The sequence below is a fragment of the Copadichromis virginalis genome, linkage group LG17 (genome assembly GCF_057382275.1).
Source record: "Copadichromis virginalis isolate Kocher_CV1m ecotype Utaka linkage group LG17, C_Virginalis_male_GT1.1, whole genome shotgun sequence".
NCBI classification, from domain to species: Eukaryota; Metazoa; Chordata; class Actinopteri; order Cichliformes; family Cichlidae; genus Copadichromis; species Copadichromis virginalis.
In genome coordinates this window covers 22631019-22649800 of record NC_140634.1, presented here as the reverse complement: position 1 = coordinate 22649800, position 18782 = coordinate 22631019, and the positions used below count along the sequence as shown (strand labels likewise).

At 43.3% G+C, this 18782-nt stretch overlaps 1 protein-coding gene and 1 long non-coding RNA gene across 9 annotated transcripts in view; one reads left to right on the top strand and one right to left on the bottom strand.

The window, feature by feature from the left end:
- The window catches only part of LOC146689410 (uncharacterized), a 45683-nt gene extending 42571 nt beyond the window's left edge, over positions 1-3112 (bottom strand). For both annotated transcript variants that reach the window (XR_014916180.1, XR_014916181.1), the window contains exon 1: positions 2860-3112. This is a non-coding gene — a long non-coding RNA (uncharacterized LOC146689410). The remainder of the gene's footprint in view (positions 1-2859) is intronic.
- Positions 1954-18543, top strand: gata3 (GATA binding protein 3). Of its 7 annotated transcripts, none has more exons than XM_085437648.1 (7): positions 1954-2177; positions 7360-7447; positions 7608-7992; positions 8977-9510; positions 11734-11993; positions 14409-14534; positions 16942-18543. In XM_085437648.1, the coding sequence occupies exons 3-7, from the start codon at positions 7758-7760 to the stop codon at positions 17230-17232; spliced, it is 1446 nt and encodes a 481-aa protein (XP_085293774.1). In that variant the 5' UTR covers positions 1954-2177; positions 7360-7447; positions 7608-7757; the 3' UTR covers positions 17233-18543. The 7 variants fall into 7 exon arrangements, with proteins under 7 accessions (XP_085293774.1, XP_085293773.1, XP_085293776.1 ...); XM_085437650.1 differs by lacking the exon at positions 1954-2177 and having other exon boundaries at positions 5103-7447; positions 11734-11790; positions 11947-11993; XM_085437647.1 differs by lacking the exon at positions 1954-2177 and having other exon boundaries at positions 5102-7447.
- Positions 18544-18782: the final 239 nt, after the last annotated feature.

The following is an 18782-nucleotide window of genomic DNA, read 5'->3' as shown; positions in this document are numbered from 1 at the left end:
CTCGCGTCAAATTCTACATTAATCACGCGATTTCACGGCAGGAAAAAAAAAAAAAGAAGAAGAGCAGGAGGAAGAAGAAGAGAGGCGAGTGACTTTGGACTCGGGCTCCAGGCCGCATGCGCTCTCGTTAAATCCCTGTTAGAGGAAGTGCAAAACACTACACAGCCTCATACCTCTAATGTGACACTGTGGGGCCTGTACTAAACTCTAAACCCGTTTACAGTCTCTATTTAAAATTAATTAAGACTCGATTCCACCCCCCCCCCCCCTCAAAAAAAATGCATTCCTCCTCTTTAAAAACAAAACTGCTTTTCACATCCGCCGCCTAAAATTAAACGTTATTTCCCGCCTTTATTTAATTGTACCCACAGTGAACAGGACCGAATTGATTCTGGTTATTTTCCTCGTAATTAATCTTTTTATTACACCTATAATGTGCTTTAATCGCGAGCGCGCATGAATGCCGCTTTAATCATCGTTTCTCATCAGCGCGCTCATTTATCGCATCCGCATATTAACTTCATCTTTACATTGAAATCAAATAATTCCCCTGATCAAAAATAAAATAGAACATAATTTAAAAAACACTTTATTTACCTCAAAAGCAGATTAATAAATCATTAAAATTTGACGCTGTCGTTATTCTGTAATTCTATTTAGACACTGGGTGGGATTCCATAAATGAAAAGCTCGGCTCGTCCCTGTGTGGAAGAAGGCTGCTGAATAATTCATTGATTTTTAAAAAAAAGACGCATTTGGCTGTAGTCGCGTTCGTAAGTTTATACAACGAGGTTTGCGCCAATTATCTTTAATTTATTACCTTAATTGAATTTCTCCCCCAAAGATAGATTTGGGTGTGATCAGTTTACATTCTCCTTCAAAGAGTCAATGCGCATCATGAGAGATACCAAGCCTCCAGCATCCTCTCCTCTCCTCGCCTCTCCTCTCCTCTCCTCTCCTCTCCTCTCTTTTTCCTCGGTGCATTTCACAGAGAGAAGGATCGGATTTGCTTGGTGCTCCTTTCAATCAACCATGGTGTCAATAAGCAGGCTGGCCGGCCTCTATATGCTCAGTGTGTGTCTCTGTGTGTGTATTGGTGTGAAGCTTTTGCTGTTCGTAGCCTCGATCAGATTTTCAGATTTATTGCCTACATATGTATATTTTTCTCTCCTCTTTCTGAAATGTTTTTCTGTAATTGCTGAGTAGTTTGTGAATCTTTTTTTTGGGGTGTTGATTAGACACCGAGCAGCTATGGCTTCATCTGTCCTTTGTGGCAGGGGAGAGAAAGGGGCTCCTCTCCTAACACAAAGGGACGTGCAACGTGTTTCTGCCACTGTGAGGGCTTGTGTTCTGCGGTGAAATATCTGCAGAGCACAAGCCCTCACAGTGACAGAAACTGTACAGGCACCACATAAAAGCCTATATAGATAATAGCCAGTTACAGTTACACAATATACAGTTGTGCATTGCTCAATCAGAAAAAAATCACGTGCAAATGCCCACAATCGCCTTTTTCTTACATATAATATAATATAATCTTACTTTCGTTCGGCTTGTGTGCCAATATTGGGCGTCTCCTGAATTAACATGATCACCTGGATACAACAAAATGGGGTTAAACACAAAAATAGTATTTTTTAAAAATAAGAAATCTCATTTTAAATCGCATCGAAATCATAATAAATGACTGTCTATTATAGATCACTTCTATTTTAACCCTACAATAGATTCCCATTGGTTTCTACTGCCGTTCTATTCCCATAACTTGCTGTGCTTTCAGACCCGGAAGAGCTGGCGTGTTCTGTACAGTAAGTACGGTAAAGAGGCCGCCTTTGGTTGGCCCGTGTGCTCGTGCAGCCTGCCCGGTACAGCCTATGTGCGCGCGTGTTTCCTCCTCGAGTTGAGTTGTGACGCTGTGACTCCGGGACCGAGGGCGCGCGCGCACCATCACCGCCGCCGCCACCACTACTCCTAGCGCTGTGCTGAGAGTGTGTGTGTGAGTGTTTGTGTGTGTGTGTCTGCGTGTGTGTTTTTCCCCTCCCCGTCCACAGCTCCTCGCCCTCTCGTTCTTTTTTCCTCTGCCTCTCTCTAAATGCCATCGGCGCCTCCATCTCTATGTCACTCTTCCTTCACGTCTGCGGAAAAAAAAGCCTCCACCCGTCCAGCGTCCACTGCAGGTCAGTAAATATTTAGATTTGCTCTGAAGCCGCCGCATCCTAAATGCCCCATCCAATGAGCTGCCGCTTCCCTCGGTGGCTTTGTAGCCTGTCTGTGAGCTCACTGACGGTCTGAGAATGATGGGAAACTTTTGTGAATGTGCTTTTTTTTGGGTGCTAGATTAAATGACTATAAACGAAAATTATGAGTAAAGCGGTAACATTCTTTTAATCTTTTTTTTTTGACTGGACTTCAGTGAAGCCGGAGATGAAGCTACCCGTTACACCTTCATCTCTCCCCCTCAACATCGCTCTGTGTGCACTTGGTGGAATTAAAAAAAAAAAAGAAAAAAAAAGGGGGGGGGGGGTATTGTTGACAATACTGGCTACAACATCCATAACGAGCGCCATTGTTGCGTTTAATGCTAACTGCTTTCTCTATCCTTTTATTTATTAGCAGCGCAAGCGAAATTTGCTTTGGTTGGCCGGGCTGATAATTAAGCTAGCATTTCTTTTTCTTTGGCTCGCCTGAGTCAACGGATTGATATGTAAAAAGGCTAAACGACAGCCGGTTTCACTTCTTAGATTATTTAACCTACACCTAAAATAGCACAGATGAGTGTTTTTAGCGACCCATTACCTCTCGCATTACCTGGTGGTGCAGGCGAGAATCCCATACAAGCCGTGAAATTGATCTGATTACCTTTGCCGGCGGGTCATAAGAAGGAGCTGGGCTTGCTGAGGCTGCTTTGCACCCCCACACGCACACACACACCCAGCCCGTTATTAGTTTCCTCCATCTCGTCTTTGGTCCTTGTGTCTCGAGATGGCGGTGTGTTTGTGTGAGTGCGAGAGAGGGAGAGAGCCGCTGTTTAGAATGAATAGGAAGCTAAATCAGGGGCATCACACGCGCACAGTCACGGGCCAAAAAGCTCCAACGGTTATTTGCACGCGGGGAGCAGAACACGAGAGAAACCCTCGGACACCTTGATGTTTTTTTTCTTCCCTTCATTTTTTCGCTTCTTAGAAAAGAGGATAGGATTCGATAGGATAAAAAAGGATAAAAGGATAAAAAATACGGTGTTATTATTAAAATAATATAAACTCGGATTAAAAACGTAGAAGAAGAGCAGCGGACCGCTCGAGCGGATAGCACTTTCACTCCAATTTCCCGTCACAATCGAAATTTCGTTATTGCATGAGGTGTCAGAGAGGCTGCTAGCACTCCGAGCTCCACTTTAAACGCATTTAAATCACAAAGATTAATAACATAAATAAAATAAAATTAAAAAAAATCAGCCAAACAATTTAGTGCCTGAATGATGAATGACTTCTGTTTGGAGATGCACAAGACAAGAGGTGAAAAGGCCCTGCACCTCAAATGAAAGATTACATCAGTGCGTCTGGCGAGACGTGATATAAAGATAAGAATCACAACTCAGTCAATTGGCAGCCCCCTTTTTTTTCTTTGCTCTTTTTTTTCTTCTTCGTTGGGAAGAATGACACAAAATCTGATGTGCTAGTTTTCTTTTCTTTTTCTTTTTAAACACACTCGAAGAAAATGTGATCAATCCTTCAGCTCTTGCTCATTTAAATCGTTCTAGGAAAGCCAGTTCTGTTTTTAAGTTTCACGCGCCCAACAAGCAGAATTTTACGCCCTAGTTTTGTTCTAAGAACCAGACTTGGTTCCCATGCTGACAGAAAAGCAGCCCCACTTTTTTCTTGAAAAGACTAGAAAGGTGACAAATGACTCACTGAGTAAGAAACAAATAGGTTACCTGCGGTAATATACGGGTTTCAAAATGTATAAATGAGCGCTTAACCAGTAAAAAATATCACAATTTACAGCATGACTATAGCCCGTAGCATTTTTAATCACTGGCTGGGCATCTCTTTTTTTTTTCCACAGAAGCTCTTTGGATTATGTTCTTATATCGTGTGTTTTCTTGCGCCAAAGTGCTTTTTGATTTAAAAAAATATTTAAAAAATTTATATTTCACAAAAATTAAGTCTAATTCTGGCTGGGTATCTTAGCTCTGTGCGTGCCAGAATAAATAAAGATACGTGACACATTACGACCCAAGATAACAGGCCGTAAATGCGCACACACGCATGCGCACAGGCGATTTCTTTTCAATATTATTTTACAATAGAGCTTCTTGCTTCTTCGTGGCTCTAAATGTACCTCACACGAGCTGCTACTCATATCATTTGAATTTCTTTTCCTTTTCAAAAAAGTATTGATATTACTGTAGTGGTAGCAGTGGGTGAACACTCACTGGTGGTGGCATAACTGTTACACCATGTATTAATATAGTATGATTTTTATCTCGCTGACCTTTGATTAATCAGCTGGCGGAAGGAAACTTTTATTTATGAGGGAAAACAATGATTGTAATTTTGTGAACACGGGACGCTGAGGAACAAAGTAAACACACACACGCACAGACACAGACACACACACGCACGCACATGCACGCAAGCATTAGACGTTATCTAAAACATTTGATCCCCCTAAACACACACACAAACACACACACACACAGGCAATGGAATAATCCGTTCTTGTGTTAACTGCAGTGAAGAGAACAAAAAAAAAAGTGGCTCGATTTTAATCAAAGCTGGCTAACATAATCTCGCAGAAATTATCTAAGCCATCAAGAAAAGGACTGGACCCTCGCCCGCGTTTATGAATAAACCTTTAACAAATCTTTGCGCACAGCATCGGTGCTAGTTGTAGGCCATTAACTACAAAAATAGACTAATGTGGGCTCGTTTTAGCCCCTCTCGCTTTTTCGTCCTCACACACACACAGAGAGAAAAAAGAGCCAAAGCCACCATTTCTCCCTTCGTGACGACAGTTTAGGATTAAAAATGACTTTCCCCCCCCCCCTTTTTTTTTTAAGAAAGGGAGAGGCAGTCTTATATCCCGCGCTGAATAAGCCCCGGCGTTATTGACACCGAGGCTTGGGGACTCAAGTGATGGGATGGCTTCCATGTCCCATTCTCTAAGCTTCGATGCATCCAGTCAAGAAACAAAAACACATAATCGGGATTTTAGGCCACATTTTACCGTCGTGTGTTGCCTTCGAGCACCTATAACGGCTACTTTGTGGATAACGCTCCGCGATACTTTTTTCAAGAGGATAATTACACGAGTCGGCTGACAGCCTGACAATGGCAGCTACAGCAGTTTGCGTCCAAGTTCAGTTTCGGGCTTTGCCTGTGTGAGAAACGCTCGCTCTCCCTCTCCCTCTCCCCAGGTAGGGCTATCCTGGAGAGAGGGAAAAATAGCACGCTTTGCCAAGTCCTCCTCTGCCCGTGCTCCCAAGCGCTCGGTTAAGAGCAAGCTTAATAATTTCAGACGGGATTGAATGAATGAGCCATCACCTGTGCGCATGCAACTGAGGACTCACCTGCTAAATAATCTGTCTGATGGCGTCTTCATTGATCACCTTAATGCTTTTATTTATTTATTTATTTGGTACCAACCCCCCACTCTAAGGAAGTGACCCCCACCTATTATTACACCCACAGCAAATTCATGCCAATACCTACGTGGTGCGAGGGCGTGCGCGCTCCCGCAGCCGCCGAGAGAGGATTCATTTCCTGACTGTTTACACCGCGGTGACGTCACTTCCAGTGGCTGCCCCCAACACACACACACTGCTACTATTACACACCGCCAGTCTGACAGTATACGCAGATCAAACCGGGATTTAGACATAAAAAACCTCCCCCCTCCCACACACACCTGCCCACGGGGAGGGATACAGGGGGACTGTTTCTCAGGTGGAAGACGTAGGGCATCATGGCCGTGTCATGGCGCACACATCCTTTTAAATTCCAGTTTGTTTATTTAAAAAGAAAAACTGGTCAAAGCGAGGCGGGCTACGGTCACTCGCAGTGCGAGTTATCAATGCGCGTTATTCACTGTTGTGAATAAATCTTGACATCGCTCGTTGTTGCTCGTCTGTCTGAGCTGCAGTGAACAGGTTGCAGCTACCGCACAGATACCGACTGAGTTAAGTAACAGCCAGTAATAGCTTACATTATAACTATTTTTTTTTAACTTTTCTTTTTTTTTAAACTGGAGGCTTAGTCACCCAGGCGTCCCTTCGCGGTGAGGAAATCGGCTCAGTTTGGATCTGCCATTAGAATAATGTGGCTGTCACCGCGAGAGGACGCACTGTCACAATTTTAAGAGCATAAATGTCCCGCAACATGCCGTTGGCCCAGAGCAACAGGCTCTGCAGCGGCTTCTGCTCTTCTCTTCTTGCAAACTGTAGCAGGAAAAAGCGCAGACTTTAGTGGCTGTTGTAATAAAAGTTTTTTTTTCTTAGAAAAGGAGTTTAAAACTTTTATTTTTGGTTATCATTTTTATACTTGTCAACTTTAATGACGCTGAAGGTGAATTTATAAGTTTTCCCTTTTAAGTTTATAAACGTAGGTATCATATTTTATAGATTAATTCAAAATAAAATAACTTCCTACAACACGAGTTTTGCACACCTAGCACGCTTGCATGCATAAGACAGCTGTTAAGTGTATAAGGCCTTACTACAGTACAATTTTCATATTTAAAACAAATATACCTCTTTTGATGAGTTCAGAGAAAAAAAACAAACAAACAAACATTAAAAAGGTAATAAATTCTTGCAGCTCTTCTATATCTTCCTTGGCCAAATGTTGTATTCAATTAGAGCAGGCCCCTCCCCTTAACTGATGACACTGACAGACCCTCCTTAAGTTGCGTCGCGCCACAGCTGTCTGCAAGCATTGAGCTGCCTGGCGCCATCCTGAAAGAATGCCTTCACTGTAAAAAAAAAAAAAAAAAAAAAAAAAAAAAGAGAGAGAGAGAGAGAGAGAGAGAGAGAGAGAGAGAGAGAGAAAAGGAAAAAAAGAAGGGGGACTGGAAGGAGCAAGAGAGAAAGAGAGAGAGAGCGAGAGAGGTAGGGCAAGGGTGAGTAAGCAAGAGACTCACAGACCTAGAGGGAAAGAGAGAGAGAGGAGCGGAGTTAATGGAGAGGGCTTCAACTGCGCACAAACAGAGATTTGATCAGTGAGTCTAACTTGCTGGTGCTGGTCAGTGCGCAGTGAGGCCATCCACTGCAAACAAGCCCTGCCTGCGCCCCGTGCGAGCCTCCGCTACTTGTTGAGCTGAAACACTGACTTTTTTTTTTCTCGCTGTTTGTTTGCTAAGAGGAAGAAGTTCAGGAGCTCTGCGTGGGACCGGATTCCATTTTGGACGTATTTCTGTGACAGCACCTCAGTTGCATTTGTAATGTTGGGTATGTTCCCTGTTTAATTTCTGTCTTTGTTAAAAAAAATTTTAAAAAAAAAAATCGCGTGTGAATTTGCTTAAGCGTGAGCGTCCTGCCAAGTTTTAGAAGCGTTGCATGTAAACAAATGTTAGAACGTAAGACAATAAATTCTCCCCTCTGTCTCCAGGTGATCGGAAGCAAGCGCGGAACCTGTGGATTTAACAAACACGCGGATTTGGGACAGTTTATTTCTTATCTTTTGACTTGTACCAGTTTGCTTCAGCGTGCATGAACATTTGCTAAAGCAACGAAAAAATATATCTAAAGAAATCAAGCGATGGAAGTAAGTGCGGACCAGCCACGATGGATAAGCCATCATCCCGCGGTGATGAACGAACAGCATCCTGGCTCACATCACCCGGGCCTCGGCCACTCATACATGGACCCTTCGCAGTATCCCCTCGCTGAAGATGTGGATGTACTCTTTAATATCGATGGACAGGGGAACCACGTCTCTCCATACTATGGAAACTCTGTCCGAGCCGTCCAGAGGTACCCTCCTCCTCCACACAGTAAGTAAACGGCCTGTTAAGGCCTTTTATTTAATCATTTGCTCCCTTTATTTGTTTGGATGCCCGTGCGTAATTGCAGGCAGGCTCCATTACAGCTCGGAATTATTTTCTCACTGTGACCCAGACAAAAGAAAAAAGGAAAAAAAGAAAAAAAAGAAACGAGTTTCGATTTTAGCCCGGGTTGATTCGACTTATAAAACTCAAGTGTTGTGAAACCACGGCGTGAATATGTGTAGTTTACGCGTATGGTTTCTGAGTATGGCTCGTACTGAAGTCAATTCCCGTTTAAAGTTCACAAACATGAGCTGACTCATATGCTGGTGAAGTTTTTTTTCCTTTTTTAAAAGCTCGTGCCCAATTTGTTTTCTGGATCGATCGAGTGTTTAGTTACGGATTTAAACAAATAGACGTGTTGGCACAGAAACCAGAGATACACCTGGAACACTTTGGTATTTATGTTTTTTGGCTTCTGCTCTCACACTCCAACTGTCTATTTTCTAATGTGCCAGTCACTGACGCGTAGTCATTTATGAAGTTTCCTATGATGTAGGCTTTAACTTCCTCAACAGTCGAGTTACTTTTGAATTACATGCATTCATATGTTGCATTTAGGCCCGCTCAATAGGAAGGTTAAAGGGTAAATTTACGCACGTGCGTGGCCACATGAAACTCTCAGATTTCTACACACTAGAGGGGTTCAAATAATTTCTACGTGTAAACAAACTGTCAGGATTTTTTAAATGTAGAACTGGATGTTGGTCACAGTGAATGATTGCTTCTGTGTGTGGAATAATTAAAAATAATAATAATAAAAAAGAAATAAAGAAATGTCACCTGATTTGTTTGCTTAATTTGTGTGTAAAGCTTAAATCCTGCTTTTTCAGGCCTGAAGCCCGACAACTCTAAATGGCAATGTGTATTTGTTTTTACTGCAGAGTGAAGTCAGGTTGTGATCTTTTCTGTTGTTTTTCTGTGCTGCCTCAGGTAGCCAGGTGTGCCGTCCCTCATTACTGCACGGCTCTCTGCCCTGGCTGGAGGGGAGCAAAGGAATCCCCCCGCACCACAGCACTTCTCCCTGGAACCTGAGCCCCTTTCCCAAGAACCTGCACCATGGCTCCCCGGCCAGCCTGTCCGTCTACCCCCCAGCCTCATCCTCCTCCTCCCTGTCTACCGGTCACTCCAGTCCACACCTCTTCACGTTTCCCCCGACCCCTCCCAAAGACGTATCCCCGGATCCGGGCATATCTACCCCCGGCTCCAGCAGCTCCGGGCGGCAGGAGGATAAAGAGTGCATAAAGTACCAAGTGACCCTGGCCGAGAGTATGAAACTGGAGTCAGCTCACAGCCGGAGCGTGGCATCAATCGGAGCAGGGTCATCCTCTGCCCACCACCCCATCGCCACATACCCACCCTATGTCCCTGAATACGGCCCAGGCCTCTTCCCACCAAGTAGCCTGATAGGTGGGTCATCTTCTAGTTATGGTTCCAAAACAAGACCAAAAACAAGGTCCACTTCAGGTAGGCGTGCGCTTTATTACATTCCCTTTTGATCTAACAGCATTCCCCAGAATTGCAGCCTTTAATGATCAGCCGTGTTTAATATCACATAGATTTCTAAAATAAATGCCCATAATCAGCACGTTCATCCCTCACATGGAGGTTTAAGGCCGCAGGAGTCAGTTTAACCCAGACAGTCGCAAAAATACCTCACAGATTTCCCTTAATGGTCTGATTTAAAAAAAAAAATTATAATAATATGAAATATAATATAACACCAATAAAACAAATATAAAATACGTTATATTTATTTTTAAAAATAAATTAAAAATAAAAAATGGGGGAAAAAGATTAACACCATTGACAACTGAAATAAAAAAAAAATGAATTTAACTTTTTTTATATTGAGGTAAAAAGGAAAAAATCATGACGCAAATGATTTCCGAGTTGAACCATAAATAAGGTCATTTTTTCATCTTCCTCTGCACTAACAGAGAGTGGGAGAGAGACAGAGGGGAAGCCAACTCTCTGGGCTGTGTCGCCCCGTTTATATGTTTAAGATAATCCCATTATTGTCGGACCAGTGCACGCCACAGTTGCATTGTTTACCCAGCGGTAGAGCACCGGATACTGCTCGTTCATTCACAGGGAAAAAGCGGCTGAACCGTCGCCGTGGCAGAGTGCACGAACCACCGAGGGGAGGGAAAAAAGAAGACAGACAGACAGAGAGGAGGGAGATATTTACAAATTGTGAAGAGGGTGGGTAATTATTTTAAAGGTTATTTCAGCGCCGCTGAAAACCAGTTTTCTGTAATGAGATTAATATCAGCGTCTTTGATGGGGTGTATAGAAAACAGAGGATTAGTTGATGCATATCATCGGGATTATTCAGCAGTATACACTGGGCCATTAATGCAAATAAAGATGTGAATTCCGGGATCATGTGAGATAATGTGCAGTTAAAGATATTTGGCGATCTGAAGAGTTTCATTTGGATGTTTTAATCGGGTCTTCAGTGCGGCAGTGTAAACTCAGCGCAGCGCTGAAAGCTTTTCTCCCGGAGCACCAAGCACACTGTGCAAAACGGTGCATTGCAGAGGCCTGCTTTTCTTAAGTCACATGCATTGGATCAGTTCCTGTTTGATTTCTGCAACATATTATCAAGCCAAAAAAAAAGAAGAAAAAAAAAAACAGAGAGAGAAATAGCAACACACACTTTCCCAGGTGCTTGCATGTCTGTCACATTTAAACGACGCGGCACGACCCGGACCGACGCATCTCTTTTAGTCTTTGTGAAGAAGTCGAGCTGTGTGTGTGTGCGTGTGTGTTTGCAGCTCGAAAAAAGGGGAAGTGTGGCTGCATGCCTGAGAATGCAAAAGGCTCTCGGCGTTGCACAAAAGCCCTGTGTGAGTGAGTCTCTGCTTTCAAATAATCTGACTATGTGTGCAGCGAGCTCCCTTGTTTCAGTTTCAGGCCCCCGTATACCATAATCCAACTGTTAGTGCGCGTCTCACCTGTCGGTGTCACTAGAGAAGTGCCAGTCAAACCTGCCCCCCCCCCCCCCATTTCAAAATAAAAGATTATTATTATTATTATTATTATTATTATTATTATTATTATTATTATATAAATTTTCAATAAAGGGAAATTTAATGGCTCGGACGAAGGCGGATTTGATTAGATTTATTTTAAAAAATTGTCACGCTCCAAAGTGGATTTTGCTCAGTCTGAAAATCCTGCTCAGAGACTCGCAGTGTGAAAAGTTTTGTGGTTTACTGAAATAATTTATGCTTTATGGACCTTAACACAACTGCTGTATTCGACACCAACACTAACCACATGTGTTTAATGTGTGCGTGCGTGGTGTGTGTGTGTGACAAATAAATCTACTACAAACCTTTCTACTTTCTAGTTATTGTTATCAATATCATTATTGTTAATTACTGGTACTAGTTTGTCTAGTTATTATTATTAGTCGATGTCATTATTAATCGTTCTGTGCTTTACAGATATATATATATATATATATATATATATATATATATATATATATATATATATATATATATATATATATACTTTTCTCTAACCTCTTTTTATTCTCAGCATTGATTGCATGAACCAGTTATTGCTGGTTATTTTAAGGACCAACTGACCTGGACACTCTCTCCATCTTCTGTTTGTGTCTGTGTGTGTGTGTGTGTGTGTGTGTGTCCGTGTCCGTGTGCGCGTTGGCTCTTGCAGAAGGTAGAGAGTGTGTGAACTGCGGGGCCACGTCGACTCCGCTGTGGAGGCGGGACGGTACGGGTCACTATCTGTGTAACGCCTGCGGACTCTATCACAAGATGAACGGGCAGAATCGCCCTCTCATCAAACCCAAGCGACGGCTGGTACGTTTCCACCATGTTTCTCTGTTGATGACATTTCCGTCTCTCTCTCTGTTTTTCCCCTATCCAGGAAGAAGTAGGCCTATTAGCTGCAGGAAATTGACTCGACAAGTGCAGGTCTCTGCTTTAAGATATTACCACAGAAAAAAAGTGCAGTTTTTTTTAATGCAATGACAGTGCTACTTTTTATTTGCTAAAATTGTCATTGATTCACACAGTAGGCCCCATGTATATCATAGAACGCTACCTGTGGCCATCAAAGCTTTACAGCTATTGTACGACATCTGGACTATTTCCACTTGTAGTACCTTATTTACGTCCTGCACAGTGTTATTTAACTTTTAAATATTTAATTTAAAATTGCACTGCGAGCGCCTTAGGTTTACTTTTTTTAAAAGAGAGATTACATTTTCTATCTTTCATATTTAATTGAGCAAATAAAACAACCCCCCGGGATAAAACAAACAAAAAACAAACAAACAAAACAAAAGACCCCCCACTCTGATTCTAATTAAAGGAACTGAGCATGGCTGCAGTTCTGCACTCTTTACAGCATCCTTTTTTTAAATTTCATCTTGTAGGTGAGCCTATATTGTAGCTATAAGCAGACCTTTTTGCTTTCCAAGTGCAGCTATTTTTACAGTTATTTTGGGGAAAGCCCCTCTCATCAGAGCTTACATCTCTTATGAGCTTCACAGGAGTTCCCCACTCTTTGAAAAAAAAAAAATCTTTCGAGGCAAAAATGGCCGTCCAGACCTCTTCTGCTCTGGACTTCTTCTCTTTGCCTCTATAATGTGAAAACCCGACTACTCAGGAAAGAGCTGCCGGATATCTGAGCAGCGCAGATAAGTCGCTTTCAACAACACAAGCCCCGCTTCCCCAGTCAAAACATAAAGGCTGAGGCAGCCCGAGCCAGGCCAGACAGAGAGCCACGACGAGAAATTGTTTAGCGTTGTAATCACCGCTTAAATACACGAGGATGCTCAGGTATGGGTAACAACCAGGTCAGTTTGACCTTGAACCTCTTTCTCGCGGAGGTGAAAAGGGTCAGGAAAAAACTGTACAGGCCAGAAAGTGAAATTTAGCACGAAGATAAGATCTGCGAGCCGAATCATTTCTCTATGAAATCACCACAACGTGTAAATACCAATCCTGTTGACCTTTCATTGCTGATATTTAAAGTGTTGGCTGCGAAGAAAAAAACAAAATGTTGGAAAAATAAGAAAACCGGTTAAACTATGATGATAGGTTAAGTGAATAAAAATAGAGATTTCCAAAGGTGTGTTCCCTCACTGTGATTGGGTATTCACAGCGATCAGCAGCAGGGGTTATTGGGCCACCACGTGTGTATAATTGGAAATTCCTCCCTGAGATAATGTAGTCCTTTACGTTAGCGTGTCCTCTGCGGTCACCTGTCTATTGATTGTTTTTAGAGATTATAACATCAATGTCAAGCCACTGCAGCAAACTGGCCTGTGAGGCAGGCAGCTGAAATCCATCGGAAGACATGACTTTCACTGTGGCAGGATGGAGCGAGGGTTTTACTCTCCTAGTAGACTGCAGCGAAGCCAAAAATACCCACTTCTTTCTTTCTTTCTTTCTTTCTTTCTTTCTTTCTTTCTTTCTTTCTTTCTTTCTTTCTTTCTTTCTTTCTTTCTTTCTTTCTTTCTCCAAACTGTGTGCTTTTAACTGGCGTGCAATTATTGCCATGTGGTTCATTTCACCGCATCATGTATTCATATTTTGTGCGCATATTGGAAGAATCCAAAGCATACATTCCAGACGAGGCCTTTTACGTTTAATAGATGCCAAATCTATACGTTTCATCTCCTTCCTTTTCCTTTCCATTGTCTGACGTCACGTGTTGGCTTTTTTTATGGAGGGGGTTAATTTAATCACATTTAATAGCTCTCCCATTTCAAGGCCCTGCTTTTATGTGTTCTGTAAATATTTATTCTCCAGGAGGTATGAGCTCTACGTGGCTATTTTTAGCCCCGGGTGAAAGCAACCCTGTTTTCCTTTTTTAAATTTATTTCTTTCCTCATTGAAAAAAAATTTCAGCTTGCACTAAATGCAAAAGAAAATGCACTGGGTAGAGATATACAATGTATATACTGTCAAAATAAAAGCTTCCTGAATGTTTCAAGCAGCTTTGCGCAATGCTGGAGTGAAAAATTAAAGACTGTATTTAAGCAGGTATAATAGAAAATGCATGTGTTGTTTCTTTGTTAAATCAATCGAGGATACCATGGATACAGGGCTGCTGAATTTACACCAATTTATCCCGATGACTTAAAAATTCCACAGATATCCTTGCAAATCCCTCTTAATGAGTGCCACATGGCTATTTCGCGTAAGGAAAGTTAACTAGTGTGTGTATTTTTTTAAGCCATATTTAAGTGTTAAAACGAGCCCTGAATGATGGTATTAAAGCTGTTAGAATAAACCTCAGTGATGATTGGGTCATTGAGTGGTCATGTGATGTTTTTTTCTTTCCCCTTTCCCTTTTTTTGGCCTGTCTGCGTCGTGCAGTCGGCAGCCAGGCGGGCAGGGACGTCGTGCGCAAACTGTCAGACGACAACGACGACGCTGTGGCGGAGAAATGCCAACGGGGACCCGGTGTGCAACGCCTGCGGCCTGTACTTTAAACTGCACAATGTGAGTAATAAACCTTCACTGGATATCTCTCATAACTATCGAGGCTTGCCTCCAATATTTATTCGTCCAGCTCCCATCTATGTCCCCCTTCTCCTCAGATCTGCCTTCTTTATTTCTCTCCCATCACGTCCTGCTGGGCACCTTCCCCTCTCTCCCTTTGAATATTTTATCTGACTTGTCCCTGCAGAGAATTTCCGGGGCACGGCGATAACAAATACTGTAGAATTAATATGATTTATTGGCAGTAAGTGCGAATCTAAAATGTATAAGACCTAAGTGAACTAAGCCCGCAGCCGCCTTGCTTTTGAATATTAAAGAAGGGGCTTAATTAAAATTCGATTAATTTTTTTAGACCGTTTTTTTCCCCCTTCTTCTTCTTCTATTTCTAGCCTTTTGGTTCCATGCGCACCAGGGACTCTGAGTCCCCCCTCTGACCACCAATCCGTCTGATTCGTTTTGGGTTGGTTAGTGCCTCGCCACATCATTTCACATCCTCAATCTGAAAACCCCAGGGACGCGTTTATCTCTCCCTCTCTCTCCTCTCCTGTGCACAAAGCTGTCACTTTTAATCAAACTGCCATTGTGGCTGAAACTAATAATAATAATAAGCAGGATAACTGCTCTGAGGCCACATGTAGGTAATTTTCTTCCCCCTTGTACAGACAACAGATAGAGGTTGCCTATACCCTTGTGCATAAGGGGAAGAGTATCCTGCTCTGCTGGCCAGCTTGTCACGCAAGCGCTCTCTGTTAAATCATTTTCCCATGTTACTTTTGGCACATTGTGAGGCGGTGCAGAAGCAGATTCAGACCAAGGTTAAAAGGAGAGTAGAATAATATTTCCCCGTTACATATTAGCATCTGAACTGACCCCGACCTTGGTGTAATTATGAAATTAGTTTATTTTGGTAAATCCAGACTTCTGTTGGGGTTTGCTCCCTTTGAAACAAATTCCACATTCTTCATGGAGAATTTAGTGGAGTCCCCGCTGGCCTGCATGGGCTCCTAATGTGTGTAAGTGTGAGCGTACAAAACACCTGATGGTAGCAGTCTGTTGTCCCGTAAGCTCAGATAAGAAGCTTGTGAAAACAGAAAAGTTGCCACAAACACAAGGTTGTGTTAACACCCAAAACATAGATGGCCTTCTCCGAGTAATCAGGGGTTTTCTCACTGTGCCTGTAAGGTGTCTTTCTCATCTTTATATTTCTGAGAGGTGTACAGTCCTCACACTTCTGTACGGACGCTGAGGTTTCAGGTGGTTAGCTGCTGGTTTTTGGAGGGAGGATGTGAGAGCTTGCACTGTGCATTCTGTGGGGGCCATTGACTCAAATGCTTTTTTTTTGATATGCTCGGGTATTGGTGGCCGAGCACACGCTGGAGGCCCAAGAATTGTTTCGCGAGACGGTAGACATCTCAGCATCAAAGAGCGGAGGCTAGATTGGCTTTCGGTGGGTGTAGCATGCCCTAGAACTGGAATCAGGGCACGCAAGGCAGAGAAGGTCACCCAGTATGGAGTCAAAGCTTAGCGAGTGAAACCCACATCACTGGGGGGAAAACAGATCTGTGCCCTCCACTAATCATCGAGGCCGCTGTTTAAAGAGTCAGCGAAAAATGCCAATGTCTCAGACAGCTCGAGAAATCCCTGTTCCCATTTCCCCGGGAAGAACCACTGAGAAAGATCAGGAAGCCAGTCGGCCTCATCCACCTCCCTCATAATCCTGCCCACAGTCGGAATTCCATCATCCAGCTCTCATTCCTCGCTAAAACCTATGCTGGAATATGGCAGCTGGGGCCATTTTGGCCAAGAGTCGGCCACGCGGTCGAGAAGGAGGGTGGAGAGAAGGACTTGGCCGACGCTGACAGTCGTCATGGCCATGTGTCTCTGTGGTTGACCGGCTGCACATTAGCTGCCAGACTCTTCTCCGTCTGTGTTCTGCACACGCTCTCTCCATCTTCCCTGCACCCCCCTCCTCCCCTTCATCTGTCCTTTTTCTCTCTTTTCTCTTCCTGGCATAGCTACAGCCTTAGATACAGTCCAGCTTATAGGAATCAACATTCATATCCGACCCAACACACACACACACAAACACACATTCTCACAGTATAGATAAACAATCTTGTGTTTCGGGATGGGACAGCCTGATTCGCCTCGTAATGGGACTCCATTACATATCATTATGTCTGTCCAAAACCCCAAAATCTGCCTCTAAGAGAACTAAAAAGCTCTTTGTGCACCACATTTTTCTTATTTACTCTGAAACTCTGTGACACCCCTCACTTACGGTTTGTTTTGCTTTAATATAAATCTCATACTGGAATCTTAAATTTTAAGATTCGTATCTCATGTGAAATGTTCACGAGGACCAAATACTCATCTGCCATCTTTTTCTTTCTCCTTTCGAGAGCAGATCAACCGACCTCTGACCATGAAGAAGGAAGGCATCCAGACCAGGAACAGGAAGATGTCCAGCAAGTCAAAGAAGAGCAAAAAGGCCCAAGATAACATGGACGACTTCTCCAAGAGCCTGATGGACAAGACCAGCTCATTCAGCCCGGCCGCTCTGTCCCGCCACATGTCATCCTTCCCCCCCTTTTCGCACTCTGGCCACATGCTGACCACCCCCACACCCATGCACCCCTCCTCGAGCCTCCCCTTCACCCCGCACCACCCTTCCAGTATGGTCACAGCCATGGGTTAGAGCTCCCCGCGGTGCACCACTTCTGAATCCTCAGCCTCGCCACCACCGCACCTTTCGGTACCTCTGCTGCCCTGCTTCCATATCCTAAACAACAAACTGCTTCTCGGTCCGATCTAAGCTCCCCAGTCTCACCGCCGAGCCACGGTGTGTGAGTGCGACAGGCTTTAGGCTCCTGTTCTCCTCAGTTGTATCTTATTTTTTATAAAAATCGAAGTGTACCTCTGCGATGTGAATGCTTTGCAGACTTGACTTGACTGTGGCGCACCGACCTCCAGGGGGACGTTTTTTTGTTTTCCCTCCTCCCCGAGCTGCCACCACCACATTGAGGCTGTCCTCCCAGCTGATCCACACGATAAGGAGCTCCATTTGTGTACAAAAAGCCATTTTTCCACACTTGACATCACAAAAAACTGACATTAAAAGAACTTTTGTGACGCCCTCTTCCTCAATGTCCAAACCCGACTCTCTTCACCTTGCACCTGTGTAACAGGAAACCCCCCCCCCCCCCCACCACCACCACCACCCCCTTCCCGCTCCCTTGCTTCCTCTCCCTCTTCTCCTCCTTCTGCTGAAGATGAGGAGAGACAGACGTTGAATATATTTGTACAAATTGTATGAAATACAGTACATTTAATGAAGACTTTTTAATTAAGTAAGAAAAAAAGGAAACATGCCCCTGGGCAGCTAACAACAAGAAGGGTACGAGTCGCAGCAGGTGGAGAGACTTGCCACCGGAGGAGTGAGGAGAGGCTGCCTCCGAGTCCCGGAGGAAAGAAAAAAAAAAGGGAGGAGGAGGTGAGGGAAAGACTTTTGAGAAAGGGCAGGCCTCGGTTTTTGCCTGCATGAATTGTGTTGCATTAAGTTTGCAGAGAGTCAGCGGCTCCGGCTGCAGGCATCTCTCTTCTTCTTCTTCTTCTTCTTCTTTTTTTTTTTTTTTTTTTTTGGATGTGCTATAGGTCTCGGGCAATTGGTTTGTGTTGAAGCGCGCACGTACAAGCACACACATACACGCACACACTTACACGCACACACTCGCACACACTCGATCACCTGAAAGACTTTCTTCCTGCCCACAGATTATATGCATTGTGAAAAAAGTTCCTGTATTTGTTATTTGTATGTATAAATCAGAGTACCAAAAATACGAAAGAAACAAAGATGTAGAATTATTTCTTTATGTTATGCAGACTGAATGGTTGTAAAAAATTTAATAATAATCACTAGTGTAAAATATGACTGCTTTTTTGTTTCGTAATTTTTTTTTTTCCTCTTTGAAAATAATAAACTAGTTTAATCTCTGTTGACATGTTAGCTGTGGTTGAGAGCTGTCTTTTCTGTCTGCCTCTGTGCTGTGTGATCTTTGACACATGCTCACACACCCCCACCCACTCACCTACCCACCACAACCACATCTAGTAACGCCCACCTTTTTTTAAAATTTTATTTTATTTTTTTTCACCCAGCATTCACAGGAACAGCTCTTAGGTCAGTTGAGCACAAACAGGAAGTGAAGGAATAAACAGCAGCAATGGAGGAACAAATCAAATGGC

Bases quoted from the DNA above. Each gene is read 5' to 3' on its own strand.
- gata3 (XM_085437648.1), top strand. From the start codon at position 7,758: ATGGAAGTAAGTGCGGACCAGCCACGATGGATAAGCCATCATCCCGCG. The intron at 7,993-8,976 runs GTAAGTAAACGG...GTGCTGCCTCAG, and splicing joins GTACCCTCCTCCTCCACACA to GTAGCCAGGTGTGCCGTCCC. The intron at 14,535-16,941 runs GTGAGTAATAAA...TTTCGAGAGCAG, and splicing joins TGTACTTTAAACTGCACAAT to ATCAACCGACCTCTGACCAT.